This window comes from Phacochoerus africanus, chromosome 9, assembly GCF_016906955.1.
Source record: "Phacochoerus africanus isolate WHEZ1 chromosome 9, ROS_Pafr_v1, whole genome shotgun sequence".
Lineage (NCBI taxonomy): Eukaryota > Metazoa > Chordata > Mammalia > Artiodactyla > Suidae > Phacochoerus > Phacochoerus africanus.
This window is the reverse complement of record NC_062552.1, coordinates 77,320,777-77,341,393: the sequence shown is the minus strand read 5'-3', so window position 1 is coordinate 77,341,393 and position 20,617 is coordinate 77,320,777. Positions and strand designations below refer to the sequence as shown.

The 20,617-nt window shown below is 40.5% G+C and overlaps 1 protein-coding gene across 2 annotated transcripts in view; it reads left to right on the top strand.

The window, feature by feature from the left end:
- The window catches only part of OXA1L (OXA1L mitochondrial inner membrane protein), a 29,901-nt gene that overhangs the window by 1,606 nt on the left and 7,678 nt on the right, over positions 1-20,617 (top strand). The window contains exons 3-4 of one of the 2 annotated variants that reach the window (XM_047796014.1): positions 263-336; positions 8,960-9,173. In XM_047796014.1, the coding sequence (XP_047651970.1) occupies positions 263-336; positions 8,960-9,173 (288 nt within the window). The remainder of the gene's footprint in view (positions 1-262; positions 337-8,959; positions 9,174-20,617) is intronic. The other variant, XM_047796013.1, reaches the window with a different exon arrangement.

The window sequence follows — 20,617 nt, the reverse complement described above, 5'->3', positions numbered from 1 at the left end:
TGTCTGTTTATTCTCTAATTAGCAGTAATCTATTAGTGTTTTGGGTTTTTTTTGCAGGGGTGGGGGGGCAAAACTTCTAAATATTCTGGCTCCTCTCTTACCTTTTGGCAACAGTCAGAGTTGAGAGACTGTATCCTGGGCTTAATAATGCTCCAAGTAAACCATAATTCTCAACTTTTAGGTTGTGCATTTTTTTCAGTCAACAGTTTTTTGGCTGCCAAAGAAGGGACTTAGAGCAATTTCTCCTTCGCCTTAACTCTAGGAGGAACAGGAGCCTTGGGACCAGCAGAGGCCTCTTGTGCCCATCTGTGTCCTGGGAGAGTCCAGATGCATTTGGTGAGTCTCTCCTGGTTCTCGGGTCTCCCAATTATTGGTTGATGATCCTGAGTTTTATTTGACAGTGGCTAATAGGTGCTTGACTCTCCATTTGAAAGATACTGGGAGTTGCTCAGTTGAGAGACTCTGAATAGTCTGGACTAGGTGGTTAGGTGAGAAGCTGGCCTAACATCTTTTCGGAAAGCCAGCCTCTAATTAACACCCTAGCCAGGTTTCTATACTTAAACTGACAAGTACTACTTTATTGGGTATTATGGTATTAAAGGGAGGAGTTCCGGTTGTGGCTCAGGGGAAACGAATACCGACTACGAACCATGAGGTTGTGGAGGTTGTGGGTTCGATTCCTGGCCTCCTTCAGTGGGTTAAGGATCTGGCGTTGCCATGAGCTGTGGTGTAAGTCACAAACACAGCTTGGATCCTGTGTGGCTGTGGCTGCAGTGTAGGCTGGCAGGTACAGCTCCGATTTGACCCCTAGCCTGGGAACCTCCATTATGCCTCGGGTGTGGCCCTAAAAAGAAAATAAATAAATGAATAAATAAAAATATTATGGGGGGGTTCCTGTTGTGGGGCGCAGTGGAAATGAATCCGACTAGGAACCACGAGGTAGCAGGTTCAATCCCTGGCCTCAATCAGTAGGTTAAGGATCTAGCATGGCTGTGAGCTGTGGTGCAGGTCACAAAAGCAGCTCAGGTCTGATGTTGCTGTGGCTATGGTGTAGGCCAGCAGCTGTAGCTCCCATTTGACCCCTAGCCTGGGAACCTCCTTATGCCACAAGTGTGGCCCCAAAAAAGCAAAATATGTGTATATATGTATATGTATATATATTATGAGTATTAAAGGGACTCTTGCCCTGAAAATGGCCAACATGGATCTCTTATTTCATGTGCAGTTAGGTTGCAGAAAGCCAGCTTGATAAAACATCTGTTCAGATTTCTGACCTTGCAAAGAAACAAAAGCCCATCTAGGGGGAACTTAGATTTCTCTCCCCGTGTCCTTGAGATGTGAATGTTCTACCTGGTCTTAGAGTCCTGCGTGTGTGGTGTGTGTGTTGAGAAGTTCGTCTCTGACATCCAGAAGGGTACATACATATCTGGTGTACATTTGAGAGTCACTTAGACCGAGATTCTGAGTGGTCTTTTGTTTGTGCCCACTCTCAGGGACTTTAGTCAACTTAACCTTTTTGCTTCAGCCTATACCACAAAGACCTTTATTTTCGTAGACTTTTTTTAGGAGTAGACTGTCTAGATTTGTGAAGGCTACATCCTTTTACTCTCTTCTGGGGCTGCTTCCTGCGTCTTAGTGGTTTTGAGTCATAATTAACATACTACCTGTTAATAGCCATTGGATCCTTTAAATTGGAAAGACTTCTAAATTGGTAAATTTTGAGAGTTCTCATTATAAAAAGCTGTTTTATTGTTACCACTGAAAAAGCCAAATTACAAGGTGAAAAAAATAGTGTGTATGTGTGTATATATGTCTGTTACACATACACACATACGCAAAATAGTTAACCTACGAACTTAGTTGTGTTTCGATTTGGTTTGGGAGTGTGTGTGTGTATGTTGTTGTTGTTGCTGTTTTCATGGCCACACCCATGGCATATGGAAGTTGCCAGGCTGGGAATCAAACCCATGGTGCCTCCTCAGCAGCCCAGGCCACTGCAGTTGTATTCTCAACTCACTGTGCTGCAGCGGAAACTTTCAGAACTCACTTAGTTTTTTAAAGGAAAAAAAAGGAGTTGGAAAACCTTATTTGTGGTCTCTGCTTCCCCTCAGTGGGTCTTACAGATACTGATAAAAACATGAACGTAATTAATGTTAATTAGGTTCATTAACAAGGAAATAAATTTTTAAAACCGAAGGAAAAGTCTAGAGACTCCTTTCCAGCAAGATGGAAATTTAAAGGAAATTGTCCCAAATGGATAAGTCTTTAGGTGGTCATTAGGAAATGAGAAATTCTCTGCTGGCCTAGCTGTTAAGGATCTAGCATTGTCATTTGTCACTACTGTGGCTCAGGTCACTGCTGTGGTGTGGGTTCAGTCCCTGGCCCAGGAACTGCAATGGGGAAAAAAAAAGAAAGAAAGAAAGAAATGAGATAAATAAAGCAGATGTTAATGAGATTAAAACAAAAGATTTTAGCAGAATATTAAGGTTGGATAGACCACAGAGACAACCCCACCCCCTGGCCGTTGGTCCCCAACACTGAAAAGCTCCAAACAAGTCCACTCTATTTACCCCAGGTTTTTGTTTTTTGGTTTGGTTTTGTTTTTTGGTTTGGTGGGTTTTTTTTGTTTGTTTGTTTGGGTTTTTTTTGTCTTTTTAGGGCCACACCCGCGGCATATGGAGGTTCCCAGGCAAGGGATCCAATAGGAGCTGTAGCTGCCACCCTACGCCACAGCCACACCAGATCCTTAACCCACTGAGCAAGGCCAGGGATCAAACCGCAACGTCATGGTTGGATTCGTTTCCACTGCACCACAATGATGGGAACTCTTTTTTTTTTTTTTTTTTTTTAAAGTCTGGGAGAAAATGACACTAAGGTACCTGACCAGCAGTTGCTTGGGGCTACAGTTAGGCCAATTGATCAAATTAAAAGAAAGACTAACACAAAGAGTTCCCCTTGTGTCTCAGAGGTAACAAACCTGACTAGTGTCCATGAGGTTGCAGGTTCAGTCCATGGCCCTGCTCAGTGGGATAAGGATCCAGCTTTGCTGTGAGCTGCAGTGTAGATCCCAGAAATAGCTCGGATCTGGCGTAGCTGTGGCTGTGGCTTAGGCCCGCAGCTGCAATTCAACTCCTAACCTAGGAACTTCCATATGCCCCAGCTGCAGCTCTTAAAATTAAAAAGCCTGAGTCCTTGGTTCAGCCTCTCACTGGGGACCGCAGAGCCTTTTATACAAAATAGATTAAATGATCAGGATAAAAAGGAAGGTTTCTGGACTCATTTTAGGCCAAATCTTGTCAGAATTTGTGCTGTGGCACATTGGGTTAAGAATCCAACTGCAGCGGCTTTGGTGACTGCAGAGGCTTGGGTTTGATCCCTGGCCTGGGAACTTCCATATGCCATGCAGCTATGTTTAAGAAAAAAAAAAAAAAGACCAAGGCTCGTTGATGGGATCCTAATGGAAACTAAAAGGTATAGAAGTTGATAGAATTGAAATAAAAGTTTATAAAAATTGGTATATTTAAATGAGCTTTATGTAAGATGGTTACATCTCTTTTTCCTAATTTTATTATTAGACATGTCTTACTGGAGAATGTACCCCCTGCCTGTAATTTTAAGACAGGGCAGGAGTTCTCTTCTGAAACACTGCAAGTTGCTGCTGTGGTGAGGGTTTGATCCTTGACCTGGGACCTTCCACATATGGCAGGTGCAGCAAAAGGGGGGGTGGCATTTAAACCTGCCCCTCAGACAATATTAGTTAAGCATGCTGAAGGAAACCTATAGGGTTACCAGAGCGCACACTGTATAAAGTAAAAACTGGGATCTAATGTTCAGGGGCTAATTTAAAAATAGAGACTTGGCTCTGGTCTAACTGGTGCACTCAGAAAGAGGGCCTTTATTGAATGCCTTGCACAAACTTTTATTGAACCCTAAGTTTTAGAATGTAGAACTCGTGATCTTCAGTTTAGTTGGAAAACTTCTCAGTGATATAAAAAAAAACAAGTTAAAATATAGTTGGGCAAATCAGTCTTTCAGTATCTTTTAGGTGACCTACCAGTTCTTTGGGGAATTAAAAAAGCAAGCGCCCTTTGTCTTGCACATCTCTCCAAATCAGAAATGTAACTATTGCCCACAAATACCTGAGCCTAATTAATTAGCTCAGTCAGGTAAAATTTGAAACCAAAGAGGGAAGGGGGGGTAATTCAAACCAGTGGAGTCATTTTAAGACAAGGGCATGGGTAAAGATCGGATTGCAATGTAATTGACAGGAAACTTGGATATTTCTTTGACATACAACTTCTCCCCCCCCCCCCACTTTTTAGGGCTGCACTCACAAAATATGGAGGTTCCCAGGCTAGAGGTCCAAATGGAGCAATGCTGGATCTCTAACCCAGTGAGCGAGGCCAGGGATGGAACCTCAAACCTGGTTCCTGGTCAGATTTGTTTCCGTTGCACCACGACAGGAACTCCAACATACACCATTTTAAGATAACTAGAATTATGACTGATAACATTATACCAGGATATATCAGACTTTTTAGGAATTCCATGTAAATTTTGGAGTATTTATATCAGTCACATTTACACACACAATATAACCTAAGGCTTTTCTACATTCACTTGACAGTCTTTGTCAAGTAATTTAATACCAGATAAGCCTAAATTAGTTTAATATTTCTCTCTGAGATGCCTCAGGGTTTCTTTGAAGCATCCCAGAGTTAGCTGGAGATCAAAATAACTTGAGTTAGAATTTGTTATTTTGGGAGTTCTGTTGTGGCTCAATGAAAACAAATCTGACTAGCATCCATGAGGATGCAGGTTCAATCCCTGTCGTCACTCAGTGGGTTAAGGATCCGGTGTTGCTGTGAGCTGCAGTATAGGTCAGATATGCGGCTCAGATCTGGCATGGCTACGGTGTAGGCCAGTGGCTACAGCTCCAGTTCTACCCTTGGCATGGGAACCTCCATGTGCTTTGGGGTGCGACCCTAAAAAGACAAAAAAAAAAGAATTTATTATTTGGGAGATTTGTCAAACATATCAGAAAGGTTTGAAAACACTTGGTCATAGGTTACTGTGAAACAATACTTAAACACTTAGCCAAAGTGACAAAAGATTTCAAAAACAAATACAGATTTCAAAGACACTTAAAGGCAGTGAAATTCATATAATCTATTATCAAAAGTAGTATTCCAAGAAAACTTTTCTCTCTTGACAGAAAACCAAACACCTGTTCTGCCCTAGCCTACTTTTAATAACAAAAAATTCAGTTACTTAATTCCACACAATTTTAACCCTTAAAAACCTTAATCTCTGAGGAAGCCAAGAAGCAAGTGATTGTGAACAATTTGTTATACCTGTATTTCCTGGTTAACAAATTTAGGAATATCCTATAACCTTTAGAAATATACACCTTTTCATTGTATTTTTTTAGATTTCTTAATGTGGGACAAAACATTGATATTTGGGGGTCTAATAAGCCCCAAATATCTTTAGTTTTCCTCTTGTAAGAAGACAAAAGTAGTTAAATTTAAATTTGTTTAGTAGTTAATGTTTCAGTATTTTATCTTATTTGAAATAACTTGGATATTCAGTAGACTCTCATCATTTTAATTTTGCAAAACTCTGATGTACAAAAATCTGGATAAACTATTTCAGACAGACATACCCAAAACATAATTATTCGTAAGGAATTCACCTGAACACTCTTAGCTCATTTACCTTTATTTTATAACTTATGAAAACATCACATCAGGTTAATTTTTTTCTTGTTGACAAATTCCGCAATAGAAATAACATGAACTTAATGACCTTGAGTAAACCTAGGTACAATAAAAGAAAGACATATCTGCACCACTTGAACAACTCGTGAAAAGATGTTTTATCAAGCTAGCTTTCTCTGACTTAATGGCCTACACAATAAAAGAGCCCCATATTGGCCATTTTCAGGACAAGATTTCCTTTAATTCCCAATTAAGTAGATACTTGTAAAGTTTGTACATATGTAGACCTGGTGAAAGTGTTAGTTGGAGGCAAAGATGTTAAGGCAACCTCTTAACCTAATCACCCAGTCCAGACCTGTCAGTGTCTCAACTGAGCAACTCCTAGTATCTTTCATCTGGGGAGCCAGGTACCTATTAGACACTGACAAATAAACTCAGGATCATCTACCAAGAATCAGAAGAGACTCACCCAAATTCTTCTGGACTCTTCAAGGAGGGAGGCAGGGCCCAGAGGCCTCTGCTGCTACCAGGCTCTGGATCCTCGTAGAGCTGAGGTGAAGGAGAGAGGTCTGCTTAGGATCCATTCGTCACCAAGATTGTTTACAACAACAAAAAAGCACAACCTAAAAATTGAGAATTACGTTTTATTCAGCAGACTTGCTAAGGGCTTGAACCCCAAAGACAGCCTCTAAGCTCTGAAGGATTTAACTCCAAAAACAAATAAAGGAGGAGCCAGGTTATATGGGAGTTTTGCAAGAAAACATCAGAAGATTATTAGAGTTAAATAGCTCAAGCTAATGAGTTTAGCACTTTTCTATGTGCAGAATGATGTAAGAATCTGGGCTCATTGAAGTCATTCCTTTTTTCTTTTCTTTTTTTTTTTCTTCTTTACTCTTTTTCAGCCATACCCGCAGCATATGGAAGTTCCCAGGCCAGGGGTCAAATCTGAGCCGCATCTGCGACCTACATCACAGCTGCAGCAACAGTGGATCCTTTACCTACTCCACTGGGCGAGGGATCAAACCGTCACCCCACAGAGATAAGCCAGATCATTAACCCACTGCACCACAGCAGGAACTCCTGAAATCATTCCTTTGATACAAACTTTATCTAGGGCAGGGCAGGCCGAGTGTCCTGTTTTTCTCTATCTTTAATCCACTCAGGGTGTATCATTGGGAGTGGCTGATGGCTTGGTGGCTATCCTTTGTTTACTGATACAGCTGGACATTTTTTGTCCACATAAGACAGGCAATCAAGAGAATTTTTGATTATCAACAAGGCCTAATCAAAAAATTGGCACATTGAGCGGCCTATCAACAGAATCTTTTGTCTGATTTAGGAATGATAATTCCTGGCGCCATGGGACAGAATTGGTCATGAAATCTCTCCCAAGTCAAAATTATAACCAGGTCAAATTTATAACCAGGAAGAAGGTACTAAAGACAAAGAATGTCACCTGCGTATCAGTAAACAGGATGTTAGGGTAGTCAAGCCATCAGCTGCTGCAACCCTCCCCCCGCCCCCCATGGTGCACCCTGAGGAGATTCAGTATGGAGAAATGCATGATACTGGCTCTAGATAGTTAGGCTTCGTATCAAAGAAGTAATAATTTCTAATTTCAGGGGAGTTCCCATCGTGGTGCAGTGGTTAGCGAATCCAGCTAGGAACGATGAGGTTGCTGGGTTCGATCCCTGACCTCACTCAGTGGGTTAAGGATCCGGCGTTGCAGTGGGCTGTGGTGTAGGTTGCAGATATGATTCGGATATGGCGTAGCTGTGGCTCTGGTGTAGGCAGGTGGTCGCAGCTCCGATTAGACCCCTAGCCTGGGAACCTCCATATGCCGTGGGAAAAAGGCAAGAAGAAGTAGTAATTTCAGTAAACTCAGACTCTTGAATCTTTCTGTACACAGAAAAGCACTGGATTCGGGAGTTACCAGTGTGGCTCAGCAGTTTACAAACCCGACTAATATCCATGAGGACTCGGGTTCGATCCCTGGCCTAGATCAGTGGGTTAAGGATCTGGCGTTGCCATGATCTGTGGTGTAGGTCACAGACATGGCTCAGTTACTGCATTGCTGTGGCTGTGGCATAGGCCAGGAGCTTCAGCACCGATTCAGTCCCTATCCTGGGAACATCCATATGTCTCACATTTGGCTCTAAAAAGCAAAAAAAGAAAAAGAAAAAAGCACTTAACTCATTAAATTGAGACATCTGGTTTTTATTTAATTAGCAGTAATCTCTTGGTACTTGACCACCTGGGGTTTTTTCCACAAGAACTATATCTCCTGGTTCCTTCCTTTCCTCTTTGGAACAGCCCCTCAGAGATGAGAGGCTATTTCTGGGGCTTAAATCCTCAGTAATGACCCAGATAAAAAAAAACAATTCTCAACTTTTAGGTTACCCACTTTTTTTTTTTTTCTGTTTCTGTTTTGGCCTCCCTGCAGCATTTGAAATTCCGAGCCACAGTTACAGCAATACCTGATCCTTAACCCACTGTGCCTGGCCAGGAATCAAACCTATCCTAATGCTCCCAGGACACTTCCAATCCTGTTGCACCACAGCAGGAACTCCCTGCTATGTTCCCTAGACACACTTTATAATTTTATATATGTGGTCCCGGATTTCATGGACGTTAGTATTTCTCAGGATGAGACTGAATAGATATTTGAATTTAAAACCGAATTGTTTAAAGAAGAATTATAAATATAACATTTCAATATATGCAGAATTATGCCCGTGATACTCAGATGACTGAAGTTTGGAAAACACTGAAAGAAGAAATAACTTGACAACATGAAGGAGAGTCATTAAATCTTTTTTTTTTTTTTTCTTTTTAGGGCCACACCCACGGCACATGGAGGTTCCCAAGCTAGAGGTGGAATCAGAGCTCTAGCTGCCAGCCTATAGCACACCCACAGCAACACAGGATCCTCAACCCGCTGATTGAGGCCAGGGATGGAACCTGAAGACTCATGGTTCCTAGTCAGATTTGTTTCCGATGTGCCACAATGGGAGCTCCGAGTCATGAAACCTTACTCTGAGTAAATTATCTTCCTGCCTAAAGGAGAAAATGAAATGTCCATTTTAAACTTGGAAGTATCTGGACAGTGTTTTCTGGGAGAATGAGAAGTAGAAAGTCAAAAAGTACCCCATTATTTGTTATCATAGGGGAACCTAGATTTCTATGTGTTCTCCCTATGAAGATCTCATGCAGCTTTTTTTTTTTTTTTCCTGGTACAGGTTCAGGCTCCTCCAGTTACTCCTGCAACTCCCCCACCCACAGCAGTACCTGAGGTGGCTTCTGGAGAAACTGCAGATATAGTCCAAGCTGCTGCAGAACAGAGCTTCAGTGAACTTGGTTTGGGGTCATACACCCCAGTGGGACTGATCCAGAACTTACTGGAATTTATGCACGTTAACCTAGGCCTGCCTTGGTGGGGGGCCATTGCTACATGTAAGGAGAATATATCCTGTACAAGGGTAGAGGAAATGGGGACTTACGAATAGAGTTTTAAAGATATCAGTTCTGTGAGTGGGTTGAGGAAATAGTTAACAGAAGTTTAGGGATCAGAAAAGAAAATGATTCAAATGATGGCTAGGGACTCACGATACTTAGATACACTCTGCCTGTATTTCCTTAAGGGCATTATAAAACCACTTGGTCATCTGAGATTTAAGAAGTGTAGGTATTTGAATGTTAGACTAGGGTTCAAGTAAGGGGACTTCATTAGCAGTGATGAAGCTGCTTGTTTGAGAAGAACAGAAGGTCAGGTCAGTCACTTAAAATTGGAAGACATATTGCTCCTCTTGTACACTAAAACTATGCTTAATTTCTACTTTTTCAAACAGATTGCATCAGTGATCATCCTTTCTATTCCCCTGTGTCTTCAGCTTCTCCATCTTTACTGCCCTACGCTGGACATATAAACTTGCTCAAGCATACCATGTATTTCTTGGGGGAAATTTCTCCTCATTCATTTCTTTTTTTCTTTTTTTTTTTTTTAGTATAGTTGATTTATAATGTTCTGTCAATTTCTGCTATACTTCAGTGATGTAGTCATACATATATATACATTCTTTTTCTCGTGTTATCATCTCTCATTTTCTATCATAAGTGACTAGATACAGTTCCCTGTGCTATATAGGAGGACCTCATTGCTTATCCATTCTAAATGTAATAGTTTGCATCTACTAACCCCAAACTCCCAGTCCATTCCACTCCCTCTCCCTCCCCCTCAGCAACCATAAGTCTGTTGTTCTCCTCGTCTGTGAGAATGTTTCTGTTCTGTAGATAGGTTCATTTGTGCTGTATTTTAGATTCCACGTATGAGTGACATCTTTATCTTTCTCTTTCTGCCTTACTTCACTTAGTATGAGTCACTAGTTCTATCCATGTTGCGGCAAATGGCATTATTTTGTTCTTTTCTATGGCTGAGTAGCAGTCCATTGTGTATATGTACCATATCCTCTTCATTCATCTGTCATTGGATGTTTAGGTTGTTTCCTTGTCTTGGCTATTGTGAGTAGTGCTGCAATGAACATAGGGGTGTGTGTATATTTTTGAATGAAAGTTTTGTCCATATATGTGCCTAAGAGTGGGATTACCGGATCATATGGTAGTTCTACATTTAGTTTTCTGAGGAACCTCCATAGTGTTTTCCATAGTGGTGTTACCAGTTTATATTCCCATCAACAGTGTTGGGAGATTCCCTTTTCTCCACACCCTCTCGCATTTGTTATTTGTAGACTTATTTATGATAGCCATCTTGACCTGTGCGAGGTGGGACTGCATTGTACCTTTGATTTGCATTTCTCTAATAATTAGTGATATGGAGCATTTTTCTTTTTGTCTTTTTTGTCCTTTTAGGGCTGCACCCGCAGCATATGGAGGTTCCCAGGCTAGGGGTTCCAATCAGAGCTGTAGCTGCTGGCCTACACCACAACCACAGCAACGCTGGATCCTTAACCCACTGAGCAAGGCCATGGATTGAACCCTCAACCTCATGGTTCCTAGTCGGAATCATTAACCACTGAGCCACAATGGGAACTCCGTGGAGCATTTTTTCTTTGCCTACTGGCCATCCATGTATCATCTTTGGAGAAATGTCTGTTAGGTTTTCTGCCCATTTTTCAATTGGGTTGTTCATTTTTCTTGCTGTTGAGTTGTATAAGTTCGTCTGTTTTGGAGATTTGTCATTTGCATCATTTGCAACTATTTTCTCCCATTCCGTAGGTTGTCTTTTCCCTTTTTTTATGGTTTCCTTAGCTATGCAAAATCTTGTATGTTTGATTAGATCCCATTGATTTGTTTTTGTCTTTATTGCCTTGGGAGACTGTCCTAAGAAAATATTTGTATGGTTGATGTCAGAATGTTTTACATTTGTTCTCTTCTAGGAGTTTTATGGTGTCTTATGTTTAAGTCTTCAAACCATTTTGAGTTTATTTTTGTGCATGGTGTGAGGGTCTGTTCTAGTTTCACTGGTTTATGTGCAGCTGTTAAGTTTTGCCAGCACCACTTGCTGAAGAGACTGTCTTTTCCCATTTAATATTGTTGCCTCCTTTGTCGAAGATTAATTGACCATAGGTGTTGGGTTTATTTCTGGGCTCTCTGTTCCATTGGTATGTATGTCTCTTTTTGTGCCAGTACCACACTGTCTTAGTTACTGTAGCTTTGTAATATTGTCTGAGGTCTGGAGGAGTTATGCCTCATGCTTGTTTTTTTCCCCTCAAGATTGCTTTGTCAATTCTGGGTCTTCTATATAAATTTTTGGATTGTTTGTTCTAGTTCTGTGAAAAATGTCATGAGTAATTTTGATAGGGATCCCATTAAACCTGTAGATCATTTTGTGTAGTGTGACAATTTTAATGATATTAATATTAATTCTTTCCACCCAGGAGCATGGGCTATCTTTGCATTGCTTTGAATCCTCTTTAATTTCCTTGATTAATGTTTTATAGTTCTCAGTGTGTAAGGCTTTGATCTCCTGGGTCAATTTTATTCCTAGGTATTTCATCTCGGGGCGGGGAGGGGTAATTTTTTTTTTTTTTTTGGTCTTTTTAGGGCCGCATCTCCAGCATATGGAAACTCCCAGGCTAGGGACTGAGTTGGAGCTGCAGCTATCCACCTGTACCACGGCAATGACAGATATGAGCTGCATCTGCGACCTAAATTGCAGCTCAAGGCAGCACCAGATCCTTTAACCCACTGAGGAAGACCAGGGATCAAACTCGCATCCTCATGGATACTAGTTGGAATCTTAACCTGCTCAGCCACAACAGGAACTCCTGGGGTGCAATTTTAAAGGGTACTGTTTTTTTATATTCCTTTTCTAATATTTCATTGTTAGTATACAGAAATGCAACTGATTTCTGAATGATAGTCTTGTATCCTGCTGCTTTGCTGAATTTGTTGATCAGTTAGAATAGTTTTTGTATGGAATCCTTAAGGGTTTTCTATATATATCGTATCATCTGCACATAGCGACAGTTTACCTCTTCTCTTCCAGTTTAGATACCTTTTATTTCTTTCAATTGCTGTGGCTAGGACTTCCAATACTGTGTTGAATAAAAGTGGTGAGAGTGGGTACCCTTGTCATGTACCAGATTTTAGCGGGAATGCTTTCAGCTTTTCTCCATTGAGTATTATATTGGCTGTGGGTTTCTCATAAATGGCTTTTATTATGTTAAGATTTGTTCCCTCGATACCAACTTTGGTAAAAGTTTTTACCATGAAATGTTGGATTTGTCAGATGCTTTTTCTGCATCTTTTAAGGTGATCATCTGGTTTTTGACTTTTCTTTTGTTCATGCGGTGTATGATATTGATTTGAGTATGTTGAACCATCCTTGTGAACTTGGGATGAATCCCATTTGGTCATGATGCATGACCTTTTTTATATGTTGGATTCAGTTGGCCAAAATTTTGTTGAGAATCTTTGTGTCTATAGTCATCAAAGATATTGGCCAAAATTTTCATTTTTGGTAGTATCTTTTTTTTTGTCTTTTTGCCTTTTCTAGGGCCGCTTCCTACGGCACATGGAGGTTCCCAGGCTAGGGGTCTAATGGGAGCTGCAGCCACCGGCCTATGCCAGAGCCATAGCAACGCCAGATCCGAGCCGTGTCTGCAACCTACACCTAAGCCCATGGCAACGCCGGATCGTTAACCCACTGAGCAAGGGCAGGGATCAAACCCGCAACCTCATGGTTCCTAGTCAGATTCATTAACCACTGCACCACGACGGGAACTCCGTTTTTGGTAGTATCTTTGTTTGAGTTTGGTCATAGGGTGAGGGTGGCTTCATAGAATGTTTTCAGGAGCATTTCTTCTTCAACCATTTGGAAAAGTTTAAGAAGGATGGGTATTCTTTATTTGGTAGAATTTGCCTGTGAAGCCATCTGGTCCTGGACTTTTGTTTGTAGGGAGTTTTTTTTTTTTTTTTTTTGTCTTTTTGCCCTTTCTAGGGCCACTTCCCGCGGCTTATGGAGGTTTTCCAGGCTAGGGGTCTAATCGGAGCTGCTGCTGCCGGCCTATACCAGAGCCACAGCAACACAGGATCCGAGCCACATCTGCTACCTACACCACAGTTCACGGCAACGCCGGATCCCTAACCCACTGAGCAAGGCCAGGATCGAACCCGCAGCCTCATGGTTCCTAGTCAGATTCATTAACCACTGCGCCACAACGGGAACTCCAGTAGGGAGTGTTTTTATTACATATTCAATTTCATTTCTAGTGATTCGTCTGTTCAAATGATCTGTTTCTTCTTGATTCAGTTTTGGTGGGCTGTATGTCTCTAGAAAGTTGTCCATTTCTTCTATGTTGTCAAATTTGTTGATATATAATTGTTCATAGTATTCTCTTACGGTTTTTCATATTTCTGCAGTGTCCGTTGAGATTTCTCTTTTTTCATTTCTTACTTTGTTATTATTTGGTTAGGTTCTTTCTTGGTGAGTCTGGCCAGAGGTTTGTCGATTTTGTTTACCCTTTCAAAGAACCAGCTCTTGGGAATTCCCATTGTGGCTCAGTAGAAATGACTAGTATCCATGAAGTTGTGGATTCAGTCTCTGACCTCACTCATTGGGTCAGGGATCCAGCTTGCCATTAGCTGTTGTGTTGGTCACAGATGTGACTTGGATCCCACATTGCTATGGCTGTGGCATAGGCAGGCAGCTGTAGTTCTGATCCGACCCCTAGCCCGGGAACTTCCATGTGCTGCATGTGCAGCCCTAAAAAGCAAAAATAAAAAATAAAAACAAAACACCCAAGGGGAGAAAAAAATACACAGAACCAGCTCTCGGTTTTATTTTTTTTTTTTCTTTTCTTTTTTAGTGAATTTTACTACATTTATACTTGTATAGCAATCATCACAACCCAGTTTTATAGCATTTCCATCCCAAACCCCCAGCCCATCCCCCCACCGCCCCAACCCCCCACACACACCTGTCTCCTTTGGAAACCATGAGTTTTTCAAATTCTGTGAGTCATTATCTGTTCTGCAAAGAAGTTCATTGTATCCTTTTTTTAGATTCCACATGATAATTTTTAAGGTCCATCCATGTTGCTACAAATGCCATTATTTCATTCCTTTTTATAGCTGAGTGATAGTCCATTGCATATATGTACCACATCTTTATCCACTCCTCTGTCAGTCAACATTTAGGTTGTTTCCATGTCTTGGCCTTTGTAAATAGTGCTGCAGTGAGTATTGGAGTATATATATCTTTTCAAGTCATGGTTTTCTCTGGATAGATGAGTTTTGTTTTGTTTTGTTTTTGAGGAATCTCCTTGCTGTTTTCTTTTTTTTTTTTTTGTCTTTTTGCTATTTCTTTCGGCCGGTCCTGCGGCATATGGAGGTTCCCAGGCTAGGGGTCTAATCGGAGCTATAGCCACTTGCCTACGCCAGAGCCATAGCAACACGGGATCCGAGCCGAGTCTGCAACCTACACCACAGCTCATGGCAACACTGGATCGTCGACCCACCGAGCAAGGGCAGGGACCAAACCCGCAACCCCGTGGTTCCCAGTTGGATTCGTTAACCACTGCGCCAGGACAGGAACTCCTCCTTGCTGTTTTCTATAGTGGTTGCACCAGTTTACATTCCCACCAACAGTGTAATAGAGTTCCTTTTATCCCACACCCTCTCCAGCATTTATTGTTTGTAGACTTTTTGATGATGGCCATTCTGGGTGGTACCTTGTTTTGATTTGCATTTCTCTAATAATTAGTGATGTTGAACATCTTTTCATGTGTTTTTTGACCATCTGTATGTCTTTTTGCAGAATTGTCTATTTAGATCTGCTGCCCATTTTTCAGTGGGATTTTTTGTTTTTCTTGGTATTGAGCTGCGGGAGGTATTTATAAATTTGGGTGATTACTCCTTTGTCAGTGGCTTCATTTGCAAATATTTTCTCCTATTCTGTGGGTTGTCTTTTCGTTTTGTTTAGGGTTTCATTTGCTGTGTAAAAACTTTTAAGTTTAATTAGGTTCCATTTGTTTATTTTTGTTTTTATTGTCATTACTCTAGGGGGTGGATCTGAGAAGATACTGCTGTGGTTTATGTCAGAGAGTGTTCAGCCTATGTTTTCCTCTAAGTTTTATACTATCTGTTCTTTATATTTAGGTCTTTAATCCATTTTGAGTTTATTTTTGTGTACTGTGTTAGGTAGTGTTCTAATTTCATTCTTTTACATGTATCTGTCTAGTTTTCCCAGCACTGCTTATGGAAGGGACTGTCTTTTCTCAATTGTATTTTCTTGCTTCCTTGGTTGTAGATTAGTTGACTGTAGGTGTGTGGGTTTAATTCTGAGCTTTCTATCCTGTTCCACTGATTTGTATTTCTGTTTTTGTGTCAGTATGATGGAGTTTTGATGACTGTGGCATTGTAATATAGTCCAAAGTCAGGGAGCCTGATTGCTCTAGCTCCTTTTTTTTTTTCTCAGGATGGCTTTGGCTCTTCCAGGTCTTTTGTGCTTCAAAACAAACTTTAAAATATTTTGTCTAGTTCTATGAAAAAATGTCCTTTGTAATTTGATAGGAATTGCATTGAATCTGTAGATTGCCTTGGGTAGTATAGTCGTTTTGACAATATTGATTCTTCCAATCCAAGAGCATGGTATGTCTTTCCATCTGTTGGTGTCATCCTCGATTATCAGTGTCTTATAGTTTTCAGAGTACAAGTCTTTTGTCTCCCCCCCCCCCTTTTTTTTTTGTCTTTTTAGCTATTTCTTGGGCCGCTCCCTCGGCATATGGAGGTTCCCAGGCTAGGGGTCGAATTGGAGCTGTAGCCCCTGGCCTACGCCAGAGCCACAGCAACACAGGATCTGAGCCGCGTCTGCAACCTACACCACAGCTCACGGCAACGCCAGATCGTCAACCCACTGAGCAAGGGCAGGGACCGAACCCGCAACCTCATGGTTCCTAGTCGGATTCGTTAACCACTGCGCCATGACGGGAACTCCTGTCTCTCCCTTTTTTTTTTTTTTTTTTGGTTTTTAGGGCTGCACCCATGGCACATGGAGGTTCCCAGGCTAGAGGTCAAATCAGAGCTACAGCTGCTGACCTGTACCACAGCCACAGCTATGCAGGATCTGAGCCACATCTGCAACCTATACCACAGCTCATGGCATACCAGATCCTTAACCCAGTGAGCGAGGCCAGGGATTGAACCTGCAGCCTCCTGGTTCCTAGTTGGTTTCCTTTCTGCTGCACCACAAAGGGAACTCCAGGTCTTTTGTCTCTTTAGGTAGGTTTATTCCTATGTATTTTATTCTTTTTGATACAATGATAAATTGGAATTGTTTCCCTAATTTCTCTTTCTGAGCTTTTGTTGTTAGTGTATAGAAATGCAGTCAATTTCTGTGTAGTAATTTTGTATCCTGCAACTTTACCAAATTCATTGATGAGCTCTAACAGTCTTCTGGTAATGTCTTTAGGATTTTCTTAGTATCATGTCATCTGCAAACAGGGATGGTTTTACTTCTTCCTTTCCACTTTGGATTTATTTCTTTTTCTTCTCTGATTGCCATGGCTTGGACTTCCAAAACTATGTTAAATAGTAGTGGTAGAGTAACTAGAGAGCAGACATCCTTGACTTTTTACTGATCTTAGCGGAAAATCTTTCAACTTTTCACTGTTGAGAATGATGTTAGTTGTGGGTTTGTCATATATAGCCTTTATTGTGTTGAGATAGTTTCTCTCTATGCCCACTTTCTGGAGGGTCTTTAATCAGAAATGGGTGTTGGATTTTGTCAAAAGCTTTTTCTTCATCTATTGAAAGGATCATATGGTTTTTGTTTTTCAGTTTGTTAATGTGGTGCATCACACTGATTGATTTGCAGTATTAAAGAATCCTTGCATTCCCGGGATAATCCCACTTGATCATGGTGTACAGTCCTTTTAATGTATTGTTGGATTCAGTTTGCTAGTATTTTGTTGAGGATTTTTGCATCTATGTTCATCAGTAATATTGGCCTGTAATTTTCCTTTTTTTGTGGTATCTTTGTCTGGTTTTGGTATCAGAATGATAGTGGCCTCATAGAATGAGTTTGGGAGTGTTCCTTCCTCTGAAATTTTTTGAAATAGTTTCAGAGGGATAGGTGTTAGCTCTTCTCTAAATGTTTGATAGAACTCACCTATGAAGCCATCTGGTCCTGTACTTTTGTTTGTTGGAAGTGTTTCAGTTTCAGTACTTGTGATTGGTCTGTTCGTCTTTTCTATTTTGTCTTGATTTAATCTTTGAAGATTGTACATTTCTAAGAATTTGTCCATTTCTTCTAGGTTGTCTGTATTGTTAGCATATAGTTGCTTGTAGTAGTCTCTCATGATCCTTTGTATTTCTGGGATGTCCATTGTAACTTCTCTGTTTTCATTTCTAATTTTATTGATTTGAGTCCTTTTTTTTCCTTAATGAGTCTGGCTAAGGGTTTATCAATTTTGTTGATCTTTTCAAAGATCCATCTTTTAGTTTCATTGCTCTTTTCTATGGTTTTCTTATTTCTATTTCACTTACTTCTTTTCTAATCTTTATGATTTCTTTCCTTCTGCTAACTTTAGGTCTTGTCTGTTCTTCTCTCCCTAGTTGCTTTAGATGTAAAGTTAGGTTGTTTGTTTGAGCTTTTTCTTGTTTCCTGAGGTAGGCTTGTATTGCTGTAAACTTCTCTCTTAGAACTGCTTTTGCTGCATCCCATACGTTTTGAGTTGTTGTCTTTATTGTCATTTGCTTCTAGATATTTTTTAATTTCCTTTTTGATTTCTTCAGTGATCCTTTAGTTGTTTAGTAGCATGTTGTTTAGTCTCCATGTGTTTGTGTTCTTTGCAGTTCTTTTCTTTTTGATTTCCAGTCATATTGCATTGTGGTCAGAAAAGTTGCTTGATATGATTTCAGTTTTCTTAAATTTACTGAGGCTTGATTGGTAGCTCAGAATGTAATCAATCCTAGAGAATGTTCCATGTGCACTTGAGAAGAATGTGTATCCTGCTGCTTTTGGATGGAATGTTCTATAGAATATCTATTAAGTCCATGAGGTCTGATGCATCATTTAAGGCCTGTGTTTCCTTGTTAATTTTCTGTCAGGATGATCTGTCCATTGCTGTCAGTGGGGTGTTAAAGTCCCCCATTCTTGTGTTGTTGTCGATTTCTACTTTTAAGTTTGTTACAGTTGCCTTATATTTTGAGGTGATCCTATGCTGGGTGCATATATATTTACAATTGTTATATCTTCTTCTTGGATTGATCCTTTGATCATTATGTAATGTCCTTCTTATAATATTCCTTATTTTAAGGTCTATTTTGTCTAATATGAGTATTATTACTCCACCTTTCGATTCCCGTTTGCATGGAATATTTTCTTCCATCCTTTCACTTTCAATTTGTATGTGTCCCTAGAACTGAAGTGGGTTCTTGAAGACCACCTATATATGTATATAATTGTCTTGTTTTTATATCCATTCAGCCAGTTTATGTCTTTTGCTTGGGGCATTTGATCCATTTGCATTTAAGGTAATTATTGAGATGTATGTTCTTATTGTCATTTTAATAAGAATGGCAATAAGACTTGTTTTTGGACTTGTTTTTGTTGGTCCTTTTTCTTCTATTTTCTTTTGTTTTTGTTTGTTGATTGGTTGGTCTTCTTAGGGCTACACTCTCAGCACATAGAGGTTCCCAGGCTAGGGGTCAAATCGGAGCTACAGCTGCCAGCGTACACCACAGCCACAGCAACACCAGATCTAAGCCATGTCTCTGACCTACACCACAGCTCACAGCCACACCGGATCCATAACCCACTGAGGGGGACCAGGGATTGAACCTGCATTCTCATGGATCCTAGTCAGGTTCGTTTCCTGCTGAGCCACAGTGGGAACTCCTCTTTGCTTGTGGTTTGATGACTAGCTTTAATGTTGTTTTTGGATTGCCTATTTTGGTTTTTTGGCTTTTGGGTGTTTTTTTTTTTTCTTTCTTTTTAGGGCCGCATTCATGCCATATGGAGGTTCCCAGGTCTGCAACCCATACCACAGCCCACAGCAATGCTGGATCCTTAACCCACTGAGTGAGGCCAGGGATCAAACCGCAACCTCATGATTCCTAGTCGGATTTGTTTCCAGTGTGCCATGACAGGAAACTCCTGGATTGCTGTTACTTATTTGTGTGTGTATCTATTCTAGATTTTTGGTTTGCTGTTACCCTCAAGTTTTGATACAGGAGTCTTTATATATACAAGATTGTTTTAGTTGTTGGTCTCAAAATTGCAGGTGCACCTCCAGTATCCTGCATTTGTACCCTCCTCACGATTTCTGATTTTGGTAGTATATTTGTGTGTGGATGATTTCTTACCTTTACTATATATATGCCTTTACTGAGGTGAGCTTTGTCATTGTAATATTTTTGTTTGTTTCTAGTGGTGGCCTTTTCCACCTAGAGAAGTTCCTTTAGTATTTGTTTTTAGGCTGGTTTAATGATGCTGAATTCTCTTAGCTTTTGCTTGTCTGTAAAGCTTTTGATTTCTCCATCAAATCTGAACGAAGCCTTGCTGAGTAGAGTAATCTTGGTTGGAGGTTTTTTCCTTGCTTTAAGTATATTGTACTGCTCCCTACTGGCCTGCAGAGTTTCTGCTGAAAAAATCTGCCGATAACCTTATCAGGGTTCCCTTGGATGTTTGTTTCTTTTTCCTAACTGCTTTCAATATTTTCTCTTTGTGGAATTCCCTTTTTGGCACAATGGAAACGAACCCAACTAGTAACCATAAGGTTGCTGGTTCAATCCCTGGCCTTGCTCAGTGGGTTAAGGATCCGGTGTTGCCATGAGCTGTGGTGTAGGTTACAGACTCAGCTTGGATCCTACGTTGCTGTGGTGGTGGTGTAGGCCAGTGGCTACAGCTTCTAGCCTGGGAACCTCCAGATGCCATGGTTACAGCCCCTAAAAAGAAAAAAAAGATTCTCTTTGTCTTTAATTTTGGTCAGTTTGATTAATACATGTCTCAAGCTGTTCCTTCTTTGGTTTATTTTATATGGTACTCATTGTGCTTCCTGGATTTGAGTGATTCCTTTCCCATGTAGGGAAGTTTTCGATTATGATATATATGTTTTCTTTGACAAATGTTTTCTTTGGCCCTTTCTCTCTCTCTCCTCCTTCTGGCACCCCTGTAATACAGATATTGGTGCCTTTAACATTTTCCCAGAGTTCTCTTAGACTGTATTCATTTCTTTTTTTTTTTTTTTTTTTAATTATTATTTTTTTTCCCCACTGTATAGCAAGGGGGTCAGGTTATCCTTACATGTATACATTACAATTACATTTTTCCCCCAGCCTTTCTTCTGTTGCAACATGAGTATCTAGACAAAGTTCTCAATGCTTGTATTCATTTCTTATCAGTCTTTTTTCTCTTTTCTGTTCCACGTCAATGA